General features: G+C 44.8%; 1 protein-coding gene across 3 annotated transcripts in view; it reads right to left on the bottom strand.

Moving 5' to 3' along the window:
* Nucleotides 1-2,380: 2,380 nt before the first annotated feature.
* Nucleotides 2,381-14,131, bottom strand: part of LOC117150367 — a 31,482-nt gene continuing 19,731 nt past the window's right edge. For all 3 annotated transcript variants that reach the window (XM_033317227.1, XM_033317228.1, XM_033317226.1), the window contains exons 3-4: nt 5,493-7,466; nt 2,381-4,523 (exon numbers count right to left, since the gene is read on the bottom strand). In XM_033317227.1, coding sequence (XP_033173118.1) covers nt 3,356-4,523; nt 5,493-7,396 — 3,072 coding nt within the window. In that variant the 5' untranslated portion in view covers nt 7,397-7,466 and the 3' untranslated portion in view covers nt 2,381-3,355. The remainder of the gene's footprint in view (nt 4,524-5,492; nt 7,467-14,131) is intronic.

The raw sequence follows: 14,131 nt of genomic DNA, 5'->3' as shown, positions 1-14,131 counted from the left end.
AATTCTGCATTATATTTGCTTACATCTCAGTGCACTAAAGTGTTTTCCTATCACTTCCTACTCTCCCCTTGAAATAAGAAATATTCATTTCCATCCCAAGGCCATCAATTGGCATTTGGTGGTCGAATGTGGTACCTGCTAAAGTTATGACTTCCCATCCAGACTAATCAATACCCTTACTAGGTTCATGTATATTTTCGTCTTTTCTACCAAAAATATTGGGTACAATGAGAATTGATGCAGGCTAAATATAAACAAAGCATCTACAAAAAACCGAGGAAGCTGGGAAACTGAAGCTGAAACAGGTAGCAGCTGCCTGGCGCTAAAGTGCCAACTTATGCCACGAAAATGCTTGACTATAATGGCCGTTGTGGGGGCTTGAAGAATGGCGTTGAAGGTGGTTGGGTGGTTGGGCGGTAGGGCGGCTGGCAGCGTATGGTGGGCGGCATGCAGTTGTGTGACGCCACCACAAAGGCCGCCAAGATGACGACAACGACGACATGGAAAAGTGGGACGAGTGCTGGCTGTGCTGGTGCGTCGGCATTAAGTGGCATGTGGAAGCGGCTACAAGGACACTGATAATGATGGAAAAATTCCCTGGGCACATACACATAACACACATTGCTCCGTTTGCTCCGCTCATCGCTTTATCAGCACAAGAAGTCAACTAGTTGGTACTCAGCTTAAAAGTCCTTCATCGTCTTGGCGACAACCGAAAGCCCGTTTTACACTTATCCAAAAAGTAGTAACTTGTGGTATTATTAAATTAAATGAATATTTTGAATGCAGTAATTTTTCTAGATTATTTCATTATGAAAATGTTTTTCTTCCATAATGCTTGTAATATTAACTTATTTCAATATTAGCTTTTATTTGCAGTGTGTAAATATTTAAAATATTCATCACAGCTCGGCACTACCAAAACCACCAGGTCACGTATATATCCCTAATACCCTGCGCCAGCCACATATAAAAATTGCACTGGCAGCCGCAAGACAGTGACAAAAGGGCACTTGCCGACCTTCCTCCCAATGCCGCCCACCACCCACCCACCTCCTCGTCCTCTCTGCCACTGACAGGTGCAGGCCAGGATAATGGGAAGGAGAGGTGGGCGTGGAAGGTGGGGCTACGAAACGAAATCGACCTTGACTGACAGCTTGACATGAACTCGACTGCTCTCGACGTTGTTGCTCTTTACTCTGCTTCACGCCGAGATCCAACATCGGGCTCATTATTTTCGCTTTAGCTGGACAGCAGGCGGTCAGGTGGGTGGAATGTAAATGGCTTTGCTCTTTAAAGCCGACAAGCCGCAAGGGCTTGGCCTGCATCTGGGCCCGGTCCACGGTAAATAACTCCAACTAGCCAATTTACCCCCGGGCAGATGGAGTTCCTTTAAATGGCCAACCATTTTCGGTTACTTCTGCCTTCTGACACGTCTGCGTGCTTGAAATTCATAAGCCCAGGGAGTTTTATCAGCCAGTCATAGCTTAATTACATGTTACTCACGTATAAATCAAAGCGAACGTAACGGAATTGAGATCACGGTAGGAAATTAGCTGATAAAAAGTTCGGCAGAACTAGGCATATAATAATGGTATAAGGTTTAATAACTTTGTTAACGTTTCTATTCAGTAAGAAATTTCTTAAAATATATTTTAATTTTTTTTACAAAAAATAAATGTTTATTTCTTTGTAATATTTGACTCAGCTGCGACCTTAAAATATTTACAGCTTATGCATGCTTAAGTCGGGACTAAAATATTTATGGGCTCATGAGCGAAAGGCCCAAATGAGCTATTGATGACGAGGTCACAGGAGGATAGTTCCCGATTCGGGATTGCCTGGGCGCTTTTCATTTTACACTATGTGTCCCGGAAAAGTAGGCAACCGCTTTTATTCTCTCCCCTGTGCGACATTGTGTGTGTGTGTTGAGTGCGAAGGATGTGACGTGGGGAGAGGTATAAAGCGGCTATCATGTCGTCGTTGTCGTCGTGCCAAAGGTTCATAAATTCGTTTTAATCCTGCTTTATGGCGACATCACATCGAACATGAACTTTAACGCGCATGTGACTACGGCGACGGCTTCATTTGCATTTTACAACTTCATTTGGCAGCCGGAATGCGAGGCGAAAAATAAAAGGAAATGGGCGCCGTACCAATTGGCGTAGTTTTGCTGTGTGAAGAAGTTCATCCCCCCTTTATTCGGTCTGAAATTATTGTTTAATCTTGACCAACGCCTCCGCGAAAGTGAATGTAGCACGGCAAGCGGCAATTCAGTAACCTTTTACCCCGGATGTGGACATTTGCACGCCCCTCAATTAGCCATTCGATCCAGTGAAACTCGTTTTGCTATTTTGTTTTATTTTTTTTTCTTCAATTCTCAACTAATTTTATTTTTGCTTTCTCTTGTTGTTTGGGTGAAATGCTTTCGAGTTTTAGTTTAGTGACACCCTAAAATACGTTTTCGGTTTTTGTTTTTATCGCTTTAAATTACAATTTAGAGTTTGGATCTAATTGGCGTACAATTTGTGACCTGAACTGCGGAACTGAAAAACAAACATCTAACAATCAAACAATATGTCAATCTATCGATCTGCAGTCTGTGCCAACTCATACTTATGATAATTAGGGTCATCTATATTATCCTTGTTTATATTGAGATCGCTTAAAGTACAAAAACACTTGTAGTTAGACTAACACGAGAGTTTTATTGGGGATTCTAGGATTAGGTTCCAATAGGTGTTTTCGTGAAAGTATTTCTTTTTCTTCTAAGGGATTGCTGTCTATACACTTACAATATCTTATGTTGTTCGACCTCCGGCTTCACCGAATCGTATTTAATATTGCATAGTAGCGAGTATAAAGAGTGGAAAAGTGTTTCTATAATACAACAGAGGGGCTGGGTATCGAACCAGTTGAATGTCCTCCAGCTACCTAGCTAACTAACTATGCAGACAAATGCATTTATCATAAGTCGACAGGGAGGAGCTTGCAGGAAAACGGTGTATTTCGTTGTTGTAAAAGTAATAATTTGCAAACCCAACTATAAGATAATGGTAACATTCATATTGTCGACTCATGTATAAAATGTAAAATAAATCCAAATGTTTCAGTTTCCAAAAGTGCAAGAAATCACCACAGTTACTTTGGTTTTGTATAATAATGTAAAAAATACTTTATAAACTGTCATTAAGAGTGTAAAATAATACAAAATATATGTCATAAATTAGAAACTTTTGAATTTTGATAAGAGACAATGTTGATTCCTGCAAGCTCATGCCTTCTTTGGCGGACCAAAGTCTCTCGATTTTCCTCCTGCCCCATCACTTAATCCTCCGGCTGTACACAATTGCGATTAGCTCTTGAAAATATCCTGTCCGGGCTGCGGAGAGGCAGGAGATCCACCAGAACCATTAGCACCAGCACTGCCATCCCCATTTAACCGCTTCAGCATGGCGTTCCGGTGCAACCAGTAGGGGGGTGGATCTGGTGGTTGTCCTGGGAGTAGGGTCTTTGTCTTCAAGTTGCTGGTCGCCGGCGGTTTTGGACTGTGCGAGGCTGCACTGTACATCACGGGGTCCGCCAACTGCGCAGCCGACTGTCCAATGGCAACTCGCAAAGGAGTCTCCTTTTTCCGGATCGTATCGCAGGTTTCCTTCATCTTGCACAGCTGATCCTGCAGGTTGCGGTACTCTTCCAGAAACCTCTCCAGCTGCGCGGCATGATAATCATAAGCGGCCACCGATGTGTTGGCCGCTCCGGCGGCCCTTGATGCCAGGGCTGAGAAGTCCAGAAGGGGCGTGGCCGCACTCGACAGAGATCGCTGATGCTGGACCGGGCTTGAGGGCAGGCTGGGCTTCTGGCCCAGGTGACCCGGCAGCAGTTTCCCTTGGTGAGCGCCACTTTGCACGAGGTTAAGGAAACTATTGGCCCGCTGGCCACCGCCTGTGTAGGTGGCCGTGGTCGAATAGTTAGCATAACTCGATTCCGCAGAATACCTTCTGCCCAGACCCATCGCTTCGTTCAGGAAGCTTCCATCGCCCAGGGTGCTACTACCATATTTACTGGAGTTATCCGCCAGCAGGGGTGATTGGCTATCCGAGGAGTTGCGGAAGTACTTTCCACTGGTCTTTAGTTTTCGGGGGAGCGTGCACAAACCCCCATTCGGAGTGGCCGTGGCTTGGGCATACCCCTGACCCCGACCTTCCTGCTGCGCCTGGGCCACCGCATACTTGGCTATATCCAGCAGATCCGGATAGTTGCTATCGAACAAGTCGCTCTCCTGCCCCTCACTGCAGAACACCGAGGTGGCCATCTCGTCCGCCGGATGGTTTCCATAGTGTGCGTATGGCGTGGCCTGTGCATTCAGAGAGGATGGAGCCGCCGAGGTCACCGGTTTGCTGTGCGGGGAATTGATCTTGGTGGTGGCAATGGGTGTGGTCTTCCAGGTGTGTCCGGCATAGCCCGCTAAGCGGGCAGCAGCGTCCACCTGACTGGAGATCGAACTCGATGCGGAATCGGTGCTGGTGGAAGAAAAAAAAGAAAAAATACCTTTTAAACTTTTGTGGGACTCAAGGAAAACTAAAAAAAATAAAAAAAATATAAAAAAAGTATAATAAAAAAATACAAGGACAAGACGAGTATAAATTTTGGAAAACAATGAATATAAAACATTGAAATAAGAAATTTTTTTTCCCCGCCCAGTTGAATGAGCTGTCCCCTTTGTTTTCACAGCCCTAGTAATTGCCTGCATCCTATATTGCTTAAGTGCTTGACTTTTCAGATTGTCGTTATTCGGCAGTGTCTTCGTCCGTGAAGATAACCGGCACCGCACATCCATTAACCCGCACTCGTACTCGCATCCGCGGCAGGATTCCTTTTACATGACAAGCGCCAATCAGGCAGAGTGAGTTCTCAGTGTGCCCGAAATAAACCACTTCTCCGGATCGTGTGTATGAGGATGTGGATGTGGTCTTGGATGCTGAAGGTTGGGTGCGGGGGGCAGGACGTTGAATGTGGATGTGCTCGCATATTTCGCGCGTCATTAGCACGCGCGTTCTCATAGTCGCCGGAGATGGGGCGGATGGCTGGTGGGCAATGGGCGTGGGGTTTTTCGAAAAGGAGGCTCGAGCCCAGAGTGGAAGTGTCAAGTGTTGCCCATAATACGGACGCAATACGGAGATCCGGGCGCGTTCCGCACTCGAGCATGACAGCTCTTTGACAGGGACACGGACGCCCGGTCGGGGGACAATTGCCACTCGAAGTAACGAGAACCGCAGAAACAAAGGGCACCCGAGGCATACACTGAGTGAAGAAATCGTGGTAATGGTAATGAGCTAATATGGGCTGTAGATTTTAAGTTTTAACTAAAATCTAAAGATATATTCAAAACCTACAAACGAATTTAATAAAATAAATAGGGCAAACAATTCTTAAATTCTTTCAATTTCAAGAATTTCCCCCCACATTTTGCCCGGTGTTGGACAACTTACCCGCCGATGTCGATGAGGCGCGGTATGTGCAGATCCGTTTCCTCCAGCGGTGCTGAATTATTCGCCCCGGATGCGGAGACAACATGGCCCTGGGAGCCCTTCCTCTGCTGATGCTGCTGCTGCTGCTGATTGGGATGTGGGTGGTGCTGGCTCGCGGGCTGCTGCTGTGGGTGGTGGTGCAGCTGTTGCTCCTCCTCCTCATCATCGCAGTGGGTGGAAACGTGCAGGTAGTCTCCATTTCTCCGCTGTACACTTCCTGCACTCGGATTTACGATGGCCGCCGCCTGCCCGGCATCGTTGTCGTTTAGTGGCGTATGAGCTGCCCGCAGATAGCCCTGCTCCTCGGCATCGTGATAGAGTCCAGCGCCCGTGGCACTGCCGCCTCCACAACTAGCCCCTCCTCCCAGATCCGGTCTCGTTCTGGCCGTCATCTCGATCTTCTCGTAGCTCTCGCTTCTTCTCACAGGAGGTACAGAGTTCCAGAGACGCAGCTTTCTTCGCCTTTGCAAGGAACACAAGCAAATGGCCGCAAAGGAGGATCCACCGACGAGGAGCAGGGCGGCTACCGCCCCCAGCAGAATAATTCTTACGCCCCACGGAGCTTCCGGGGGTCTACGGGATACTGCCAGGGTCACACTGGCCTCCACTTTTCCAGCCTTATTTTCCGCCGCACACGTATAGATCCCGGCATCCTGCATGTCAGCCGTGAGAATGGTCAGGTTCGAGGCATTCCTCAGCATGTTGACCACATAGGTCTTCCTACCCTGAGTAGCTGCCGCTGTCCTGGGCTCCGAATCGGAGTCACCATCCCCGCCAGCACTGAGATTGGCTATCAGTCGGTTTTTAAGCAGCCACTTGACAGCCGGTTGGGGTACTCCTTCTACGTAGCAGCTCATGGTTATGTTCCTGCCCTCCACTCCGTGAGCTGTGGTGTCCGTGGCCACGATTTGTGGAACACACGCAAAGTCATCTACATCGAGCTTATCCCAAGCCCTCCCGGACAATCTTGGAGGAGACTCACATGTTGGCGGTATGCCACTCGGTATATTCTGCTGCAACATCCAGGCCCTCAAAGGACGCAAGGAGCAGCTGCAATTCCAGGCATTGCGCGCCAACTCCAGGCCATGCAGTGAAGCCAGCGAGGTGATAGTGCCACTCCTGACCTCGCTCAGCCGATTTCCATCCAGTTTCAGCCACTCCAGACTGCTCTCCAGCCCGGCAAATGCTCGGACAGCTATGTGCGACAGGCGGCAGTCGCTTAGCTCCAGCTTCACCAATTGTGGGACATGGCCAAATGCATCGTCCGGCACTCTCAGTATGGGGTTGCCACTTAGACGGAGCTCCCTCAGCTCTGAGACATGGTAGAGGGCCAATGACGGTATGGCCGAGAGCAAGTTCTGACTCAGATCCAGTTCCACCAGGTTGATCAGCTTACGGAAGGCATGACGTTCGATCAGCCGGAGGTGACACCTGGCCAGGTACACCTTCTGCAGGTTTAGCAACTGGGCGGTTGCGAAGCTATCGTCGGGTATTAGTTGGATCTCATTGCCGCTAAGGTCCAGCAACTGAGTTCCCGCGTCCAGCGGCTGCGGGATGTGGGTTAGGTTGGCGTTAAGGCACAAGACGGACTCCTTGCCGCTCTTCCACTTGCACTCGCACACCGCTGGGCACTCGGCCCTCAGCTGGCCCAGCTGGGAACAGCAGCACAGCAGCCAGAGTAGCAGGTGCAAATGGAGCGGCAGGCGTGGGCGCAGGGGCGGGTGCAGGCGCCGCTGGGGGCGTGGCCCTTTTCGACGCACCTTCGTCGCCAGCGTGCGGCGCTGGGCGCTGTTGTCGCTGGCTATGTCCTGACCGCTGGGCGGACCCGGAGCCTCCAGCGTCGCGGCTGCTCTTCCCGCTGCCATCGCATACTCGGACTAGAATGATTCCGAATGAGTATCCCGATTCCTATCCCGCTGGTGTACCGCCACAGGTCTACAAAGAGTCGGAAAATATGGGTATATAGTTAGTGCGGCTGTCATAAACTCAAGACTGCGGACAGTTTAATGAGCTGCAGGAAGAGTCCCTATATATTTCAGAGGATGCACCACTATAAATAACTGAGGGTAAAGCAAGCAAAGAATGAAACTAGTTTTGAAACAGTTTCTATAGCTTAATCGTGATTTACCCTATAGGCTTTTATGGAGTATTTACGTTAATTATTTGTTGTATTATTTTATTAAATAATCCTGACCAAAAATTTCATTTCAAAATAAATATTTTGTTAATAACTTAATATTTTTTCTGCCAGTGCTTTTCTGAAACCCCTTGTCTTGGCCACATTAAGTCATAACAACACCCAGCCAGGAGTTCCACAACAGGGCTCTAATTCCCCTTCTACCATGCCAAACTCTAGCATAGCTAGAATTTCGGTTTTCTGTTTTTTTCAGATTTTTTGTTTTTGGTTATGCCCCGTGGTTTGTTTGACTTGGCTAGAGTCTCAAATCGCCCACTGTGATGCGCGTGTGTATGTGTTTGTGCGGCATGTTGCAATTATGGCCGTCGACCATGCAAGCCAAACACAACAAGTTCCCGGTTTTACCCCCCTACGCGACACTGCCTCTTGCCAGGCTTAATACGTGAAATTTGCATGCAGGCAACGGGGCGTATGCACAACATTTTGGCATTTCCGCGTTAATTTTTCAAGCCCAAGCCGCATGCCTGTCGAGTTCCTATCTTGGTCGCTTTGGTCGCAAGGCACCTGCTGCTCCTTCTAGTGTAGTGCGACTTAAGCTATATAAATTTAAAATAAAATGTATATAAGTAAATTTTAAAAGAGGATAAAAAACAATACAAAACCTTAAACGTAAAGAACTACAATTGTTGCTTTAAAATGCGAGAGTTAAATTTTGTCGAAACAACATTTTTTAAAAATAAAAGAGACGGGCAATCCCAATTTTTTTGCGAAACGGGAAAAATAAAATTTGTATATATGACAAATGCTTTTTCACAGATTTCGCAACGAAAATCGGCTTGTTGACTACCCGATGGCATTTCACAGGAATCAGTCATTCGATTTCAAGGGGCAAATATCGAGGCTGTTGCAAGTGCCTGTTGGGCAAATCGATCCAGTGATGGCTCAATTATAAATTAACGCTGCATAAATTCTTAAATTAACCTGCCCGGTTGGTCGAATACTCAATCGGGCTCAGAACAGTTGACTTTTGGATACGAAAGCGAGTTTTTAATGTCGGATTCCAAAGCAAAGCAGAATGGGAAACGGCAACAGAAACCGCAAAGCAAACAAAATGCTTGCAAAAACCGCGATGGTGTCGAAATGGAAGGGGGTGTGAGTAAAATGGAATGGCTTTGTCACTTACGTCGGGATGTGGGTGTGTGTGTTAGTGTGAGAGTGGAGGGCGCTTAGGGGTCAATACACTGGACTCCAGCCGCAGAAATGAAATGAAGTTTTTACATGTAGCTAAAAATACTCAGCTGCATTTTTGCCTGGCCAAAACAAAGACAAAACGAGTACGAGTACGAATACGAAGCAGATACTGAAAAAGGGAAATACCCGCAGACACAGATACAGATACGAGTGTGTGTATGTGGCTCAGTGGTTGTGGGATTGTCGTTGCCGTTTATCATATGTGAGCACTACGCCGTGAAGTATGCAACATGCAAATGCAAATGCTGCTGGCTGGCTGGCTGGTTGGGTTGCCTTTGTTGTGGCCTTTCTACGGCGCCTCCTTCGTCAACCAAGTCCAAGTCGTGTTTGTTCTTCTTGTGCACTTGCTGCAGACACTAATCCTATTTATGTTGCATTGCAGCGGGGTTAATAATTTTATTTCCAACTGCAGAACTGCAGTGTCCGCTGCAGTTTTCCATTCCCGTTGTCGCTTCCAAAAGCCGCTTTCCCTGCTTATGACACACGATACGTGCCCGGGGTTGGAGAAACTTTCCATGGAGTTTGTCAGTTCCTTCTGACGCAACCACACACACAAAGACGAACAGAAAACCGGGAGCAATGGCAATGTTTAGAGCGGCGGAGCGGTGAGATTGGGACGTTCAGCCCAATGAAACTCACATTAATGTGGGCTGTAACAACTCACAAATGTTATATCTCACGTGTCACTGAGGATTCCCAGAAATGGGCAAACATACACTTGAATCCAAGCTCAATGAAATTTATTAAGATTCTGATATAAAATTTGAAGGCATGATACAGTATTAAAATCAGGAAATCGCAAGTTTTGACCAATTATTAAATAATTAATTTAAATGGTAGTCAAACTGTTGAAGCCTTTACTAAAATGCTTTCAACAGGATATCCTTATTTTTTCGGCATTACTTAAAGTAATCTGTTCCTAGTTGAAGTTCATAAGTTATACTTACTCGGTGCGAGATGTATTATGTGACAGCTGCCAAATGGCGGCAAACTTGGTTTTTGGCACGGATTTTTGGCCAACTTTGTGTACGTTCTCTCTCGCACACATTCTTAGCCCTTGCTTTAATGTAAAAATAATGTCTTTTCGGGCCGCATTGATTGCAAATAAATTACGCACACACCGAGGTGTCGGGGCTGAATAGGGGGTAAAGCTGAGTTCGACTGAGAGAACAGATTAAGTGGCCCAAAATGCTGCCATCGTTGACTTCATAAAGCCACATATACACACACAAACATATAAGCAAATAGGGGTAAATGGGAAAACCCGGTCTGGCCAAAATGGCAGTGCCATTAATTTCACTTTGGCGCCGCGTTTCGCTTGCTGAAACTTTAATTAGAAAATCCCGGCAAAGATTTTTGTGTAATTTTCCCTGCTTGAATGCCTCGCCTCGACCAAGCCTGAATTTCCACTCGACGAGCTGCTTCGCACAGATAATGAAGTTCTTTCTTCCACTTTCCTTGTATTCTTTGCATTCACACTTCCGGCTTCATTATGCGCAAATTATTTTAGCTGCACTTCCCCAACCGATTTTCCTACCCCTAGGTTTGGGGCAAATATTATTTCACTTCTGCTGTTCGGAGACTTTGATAGTAAATTCCCATTTAATACCCTTACTCGCGGATCTGGGGAATATGCCTCAGATATTCCTAAAATCCGTGGAAATAAAGGAAACTGATAAAATCGTTAGCTGAGCTTGAAATGTTTTAGTGCAGCTTTACGAGTAAACTAAACTAAATTATTATTATACCATTTTAATATTGTTCATTTCCAAGGGGTTGGTTTTGGGACATATTACATTTATTTTTATGGGTTAGAATTTAGATTTTATTTGTTTACAGACAGGCATATCTTACAATTAGATTTTATCTTTGAAAGGGCATATGGGATTCTCCTATTTATTACCAAATGCGAAAACGGAGTTAAAAGTAATCTCTAGACTATTCCCTCCAGTTCGCTGTCATTATTCATTTTTGTGTGGATTTCTTTTTGTGCTGTGTAACCTTTTTTGCCGCATTGTTTTGCAGCTGTAAAGCAATTTTCGCAAGCATAATAGACCTTACCAGCTAAAAACAAAAAAGGGGAAAAACAACTGGCGAACGAACTAGTGAGTGGGGAAAATTCGAGCAAAATGCCAGAAAAATAAAAAGCCAGAGCAGCGGTAAAGCAGTAGCTAAGCGTTATTTCTCAAGAGTCTTGGCTCAAGGAGAAGTCTCGCGGGAGCCTGGAAAGTATGGTTATCCCAGCTTTTTCCCTCAACCGCGACCTGCGGTCAGCTGCAGTTTCAGGGCGAAATCCCAAACTAGGCCTAGCCCTCGCTCTCCCGCTATTTGCTTCGCTGCATCCTTTCAACTACGCCGACCCTAGCTCGCTCTCGTTTTCGTCAAGGACCACTTCACTGGCTGTTGTTTGCTATTAGTTGCTTTTCTTTGTCAACATTTGTCCTGCCATTTGCTGTTGGTTTTAAGTGAGGCATTCCTGCAGGGGGACCGAAAATATGCCAAAAGAACGTCACGGGACTTAATCACCTGTTCGGTCAGTAGCAGTGCTAACGACCCTGCAATCCATAAGTTTTAGCCAAGAGGAACTCAGTTAAATAAATTTAGAAATAAAAAAAGGACAAGGAATTGAGATCTTTATTTTAAAATGCTAAGAAATTATAGCCATATTGCATAAATGAAAGTCTACAATATAACATTTTATGAAAAATGAAAAATGATATAAATTTATTCAAATAGATACAAACACATGTGAAGATGGGCATTCTCCTCATAAGTGATATATATCCTCTCAATCAACCAAAAGCATGAAAAACTTCAGATGAGAGGTAATTTATATCTATGCATTACAAGTAGCAGCACTCAGACATAAGTTTATATTGAGTTTGACACTTATTGGGCATGATAAATCACTTGTGATGGTCTGGCACATTCAATGAGGTAATTATTAACATAGGCAAATATAAATTTATTGCCATTGATAAAGGAGTTAGTGTATTGTCATCGCTGTGAAAGTTTCGTGTGCGGCAATTAAATAAGCGTTTATCTTTACCCGGCCATAAAAAAGTTGGCTTAAGTTCCCGATAAGCATCCTTGGCTTTGGAAACCTCACGAACGTGTGTCTTATTAAGCCATAAATAGAGAAATAAAAGTTAAATTATATCAGGCTGCTAGACAGGCACGCGCACCTTTTCCGATCCCTATGCCATAAGTATCCCTCCCCAATAACCAATAATACCGAATGCCAATAAAAGTAAACAGCCAGAACCAACAACAAAGCAGAGCCGCAGAGCCGCAGGGCCGCCCGCATATTACGTATACGCACACAACAGTGCACACGTTTACAATATCCTTAACATAAATATCCAAAAATACTGGGGGTGCTTCAATTTTACGACGATACGGAGTCAAGTCCCTCTGACAACGTGTTCAATTGCCGCAGAAAAAATTTCTTGATAATATGTGAAAATCATACAAAGCACAATATTAAATTAGCCCACAACGAAAATGAGAATGGCATTGACGACAACAACAAGAGAGGACCAACAAAGCACATCGTACATTAAATTGTGGCCATGGACCATAAAATGTGCAAATGTCAGCCGAAAAAAGCCAAGAAAAGTTGATCAGCATATTTTTAGGCCGAAAAGAGGGCGTAACCAAAATCAACTGCCGCAAGGTAAGGCCATAGAATCGAATGGTTCCATTTTAATGCCAGGAGTTGTCGGATTCGGGCATCCATTTCGACAAACCGACAGAGGGATGTATTTTAGAAATTAAATTAATGTTTGCAGATAATTTCGAAGGACGGTCGATTGTGCGGATGATTTTACGGGAAAATTCAGAGTTCGATACCATGATAGCTGGGTCATCGCACCAAAAGCCACAAGTTTATTATCTCTCTTTGCATATTTAAGTGATTAAATTTATGGAAAGTGTTGTTGAATATCAACAATTTTTTATCGGTAGCCAACCCACAGCCAATTAGTTCAAACCGAACCAAATTAATTTATCCAACCGAAAGGATCTTCACTTTCACCAGCTCCGAACGTAATTTAATATTCCATTTTTCATTGGGCAATCCAAGCGTTCACCTTCATTTGCTTGAACAAGATGCCAACCTCAATCAAAACAAATGAAAACAGCGCGTCACTTTATTTGTTGGCTCTGTTTTGGACACACCGAACTTTTGTCAGCCGAAAAGTTTCGGGCGCCAGGAGCCCGAATTGGTTTTGTGTGACAGTTATTGATTATTTAGTCGGGGTTCTCGCTGATGGCCTGAGAATGAAATGGAGTGGCAGGTGAGGCTGCTGGGAAATCACCGAAATTGGAACAGATTTCGGGAGCGAAGGCTGCAACGGCAGCACAACTAATTGTCCAGGTTCGAACTGAAATGTCATGGCAACGTCGTCGAGGACGAGCAGATGCAGATGCAACTTTAATGACGGAAAGTGGGTTTTTGGCCAAGGAAGGGATTTTGGTCCGGAAATTTGATTTGCTCTTTCAGCTGAATGTGGCAACTTTTCCACAAAAAATGCACACAACAGCAGCCCTTGGCTAAATGCACTTTTCCCTACGTCAAAGAGGACTGCAGCGCACAAAAACTCAATAATAACATAATATATGGTATACACATTCCCACATTCCGATTTTTTCCTTTTTCACTTTTTTGTTGGGCTGCGATTTCCTGGCGCGTTTTCACGCCAGGCTGATTCGATTTGCACTTGAATCGGTGGTTGGCGGTCAGAGGATTGCGGATCTTGCAAAATATTTAACTGTATGGTGATGCCAACGATTGGGCCGAATTCCAATGGCATTTACTTTCATTTTGCGCAAATATTTGCCAAATTCGAATGCAAAAATTACACATGCATTCTGCAGCCAACAATTTTTTAGACACGGCTATTATGCACAAATCAAACATGCTGATTTCTGATTGTACATGCTTCCTTACATACACAATTTATTTTTGCTTAGTAAGTTTTGTTTATGAAAAATTTAATCACTATTTATATATTTTTGACTCTTAGAAATCCTAATTCAGATGTCTTTTTTGAAAGAAAGAAAACGTTTTATATTTTTTTTCAATTTTTTTGGTTTCTTTCTAATATATATATATCAAGCTTACTTAATTGTACATGACCATCGCCCAATTCATGGATTTTTTAAGGCCAATTATACAGTTGAGCCAATCCAAAGTATTTCTATATCAAAC

Source organism: Drosophila mauritiana, chromosome 2L (assembly GCF_004382145.1).
Source record: "Drosophila mauritiana strain mau12 chromosome 2L, ASM438214v1, whole genome shotgun sequence".
Lineage (NCBI taxonomy): Eukaryota > Metazoa > Arthropoda > Insecta > Diptera > Drosophilidae > Drosophila > Drosophila mauritiana.
This window is presented reverse-complemented; position numbering and strand designations above follow the sequence as displayed.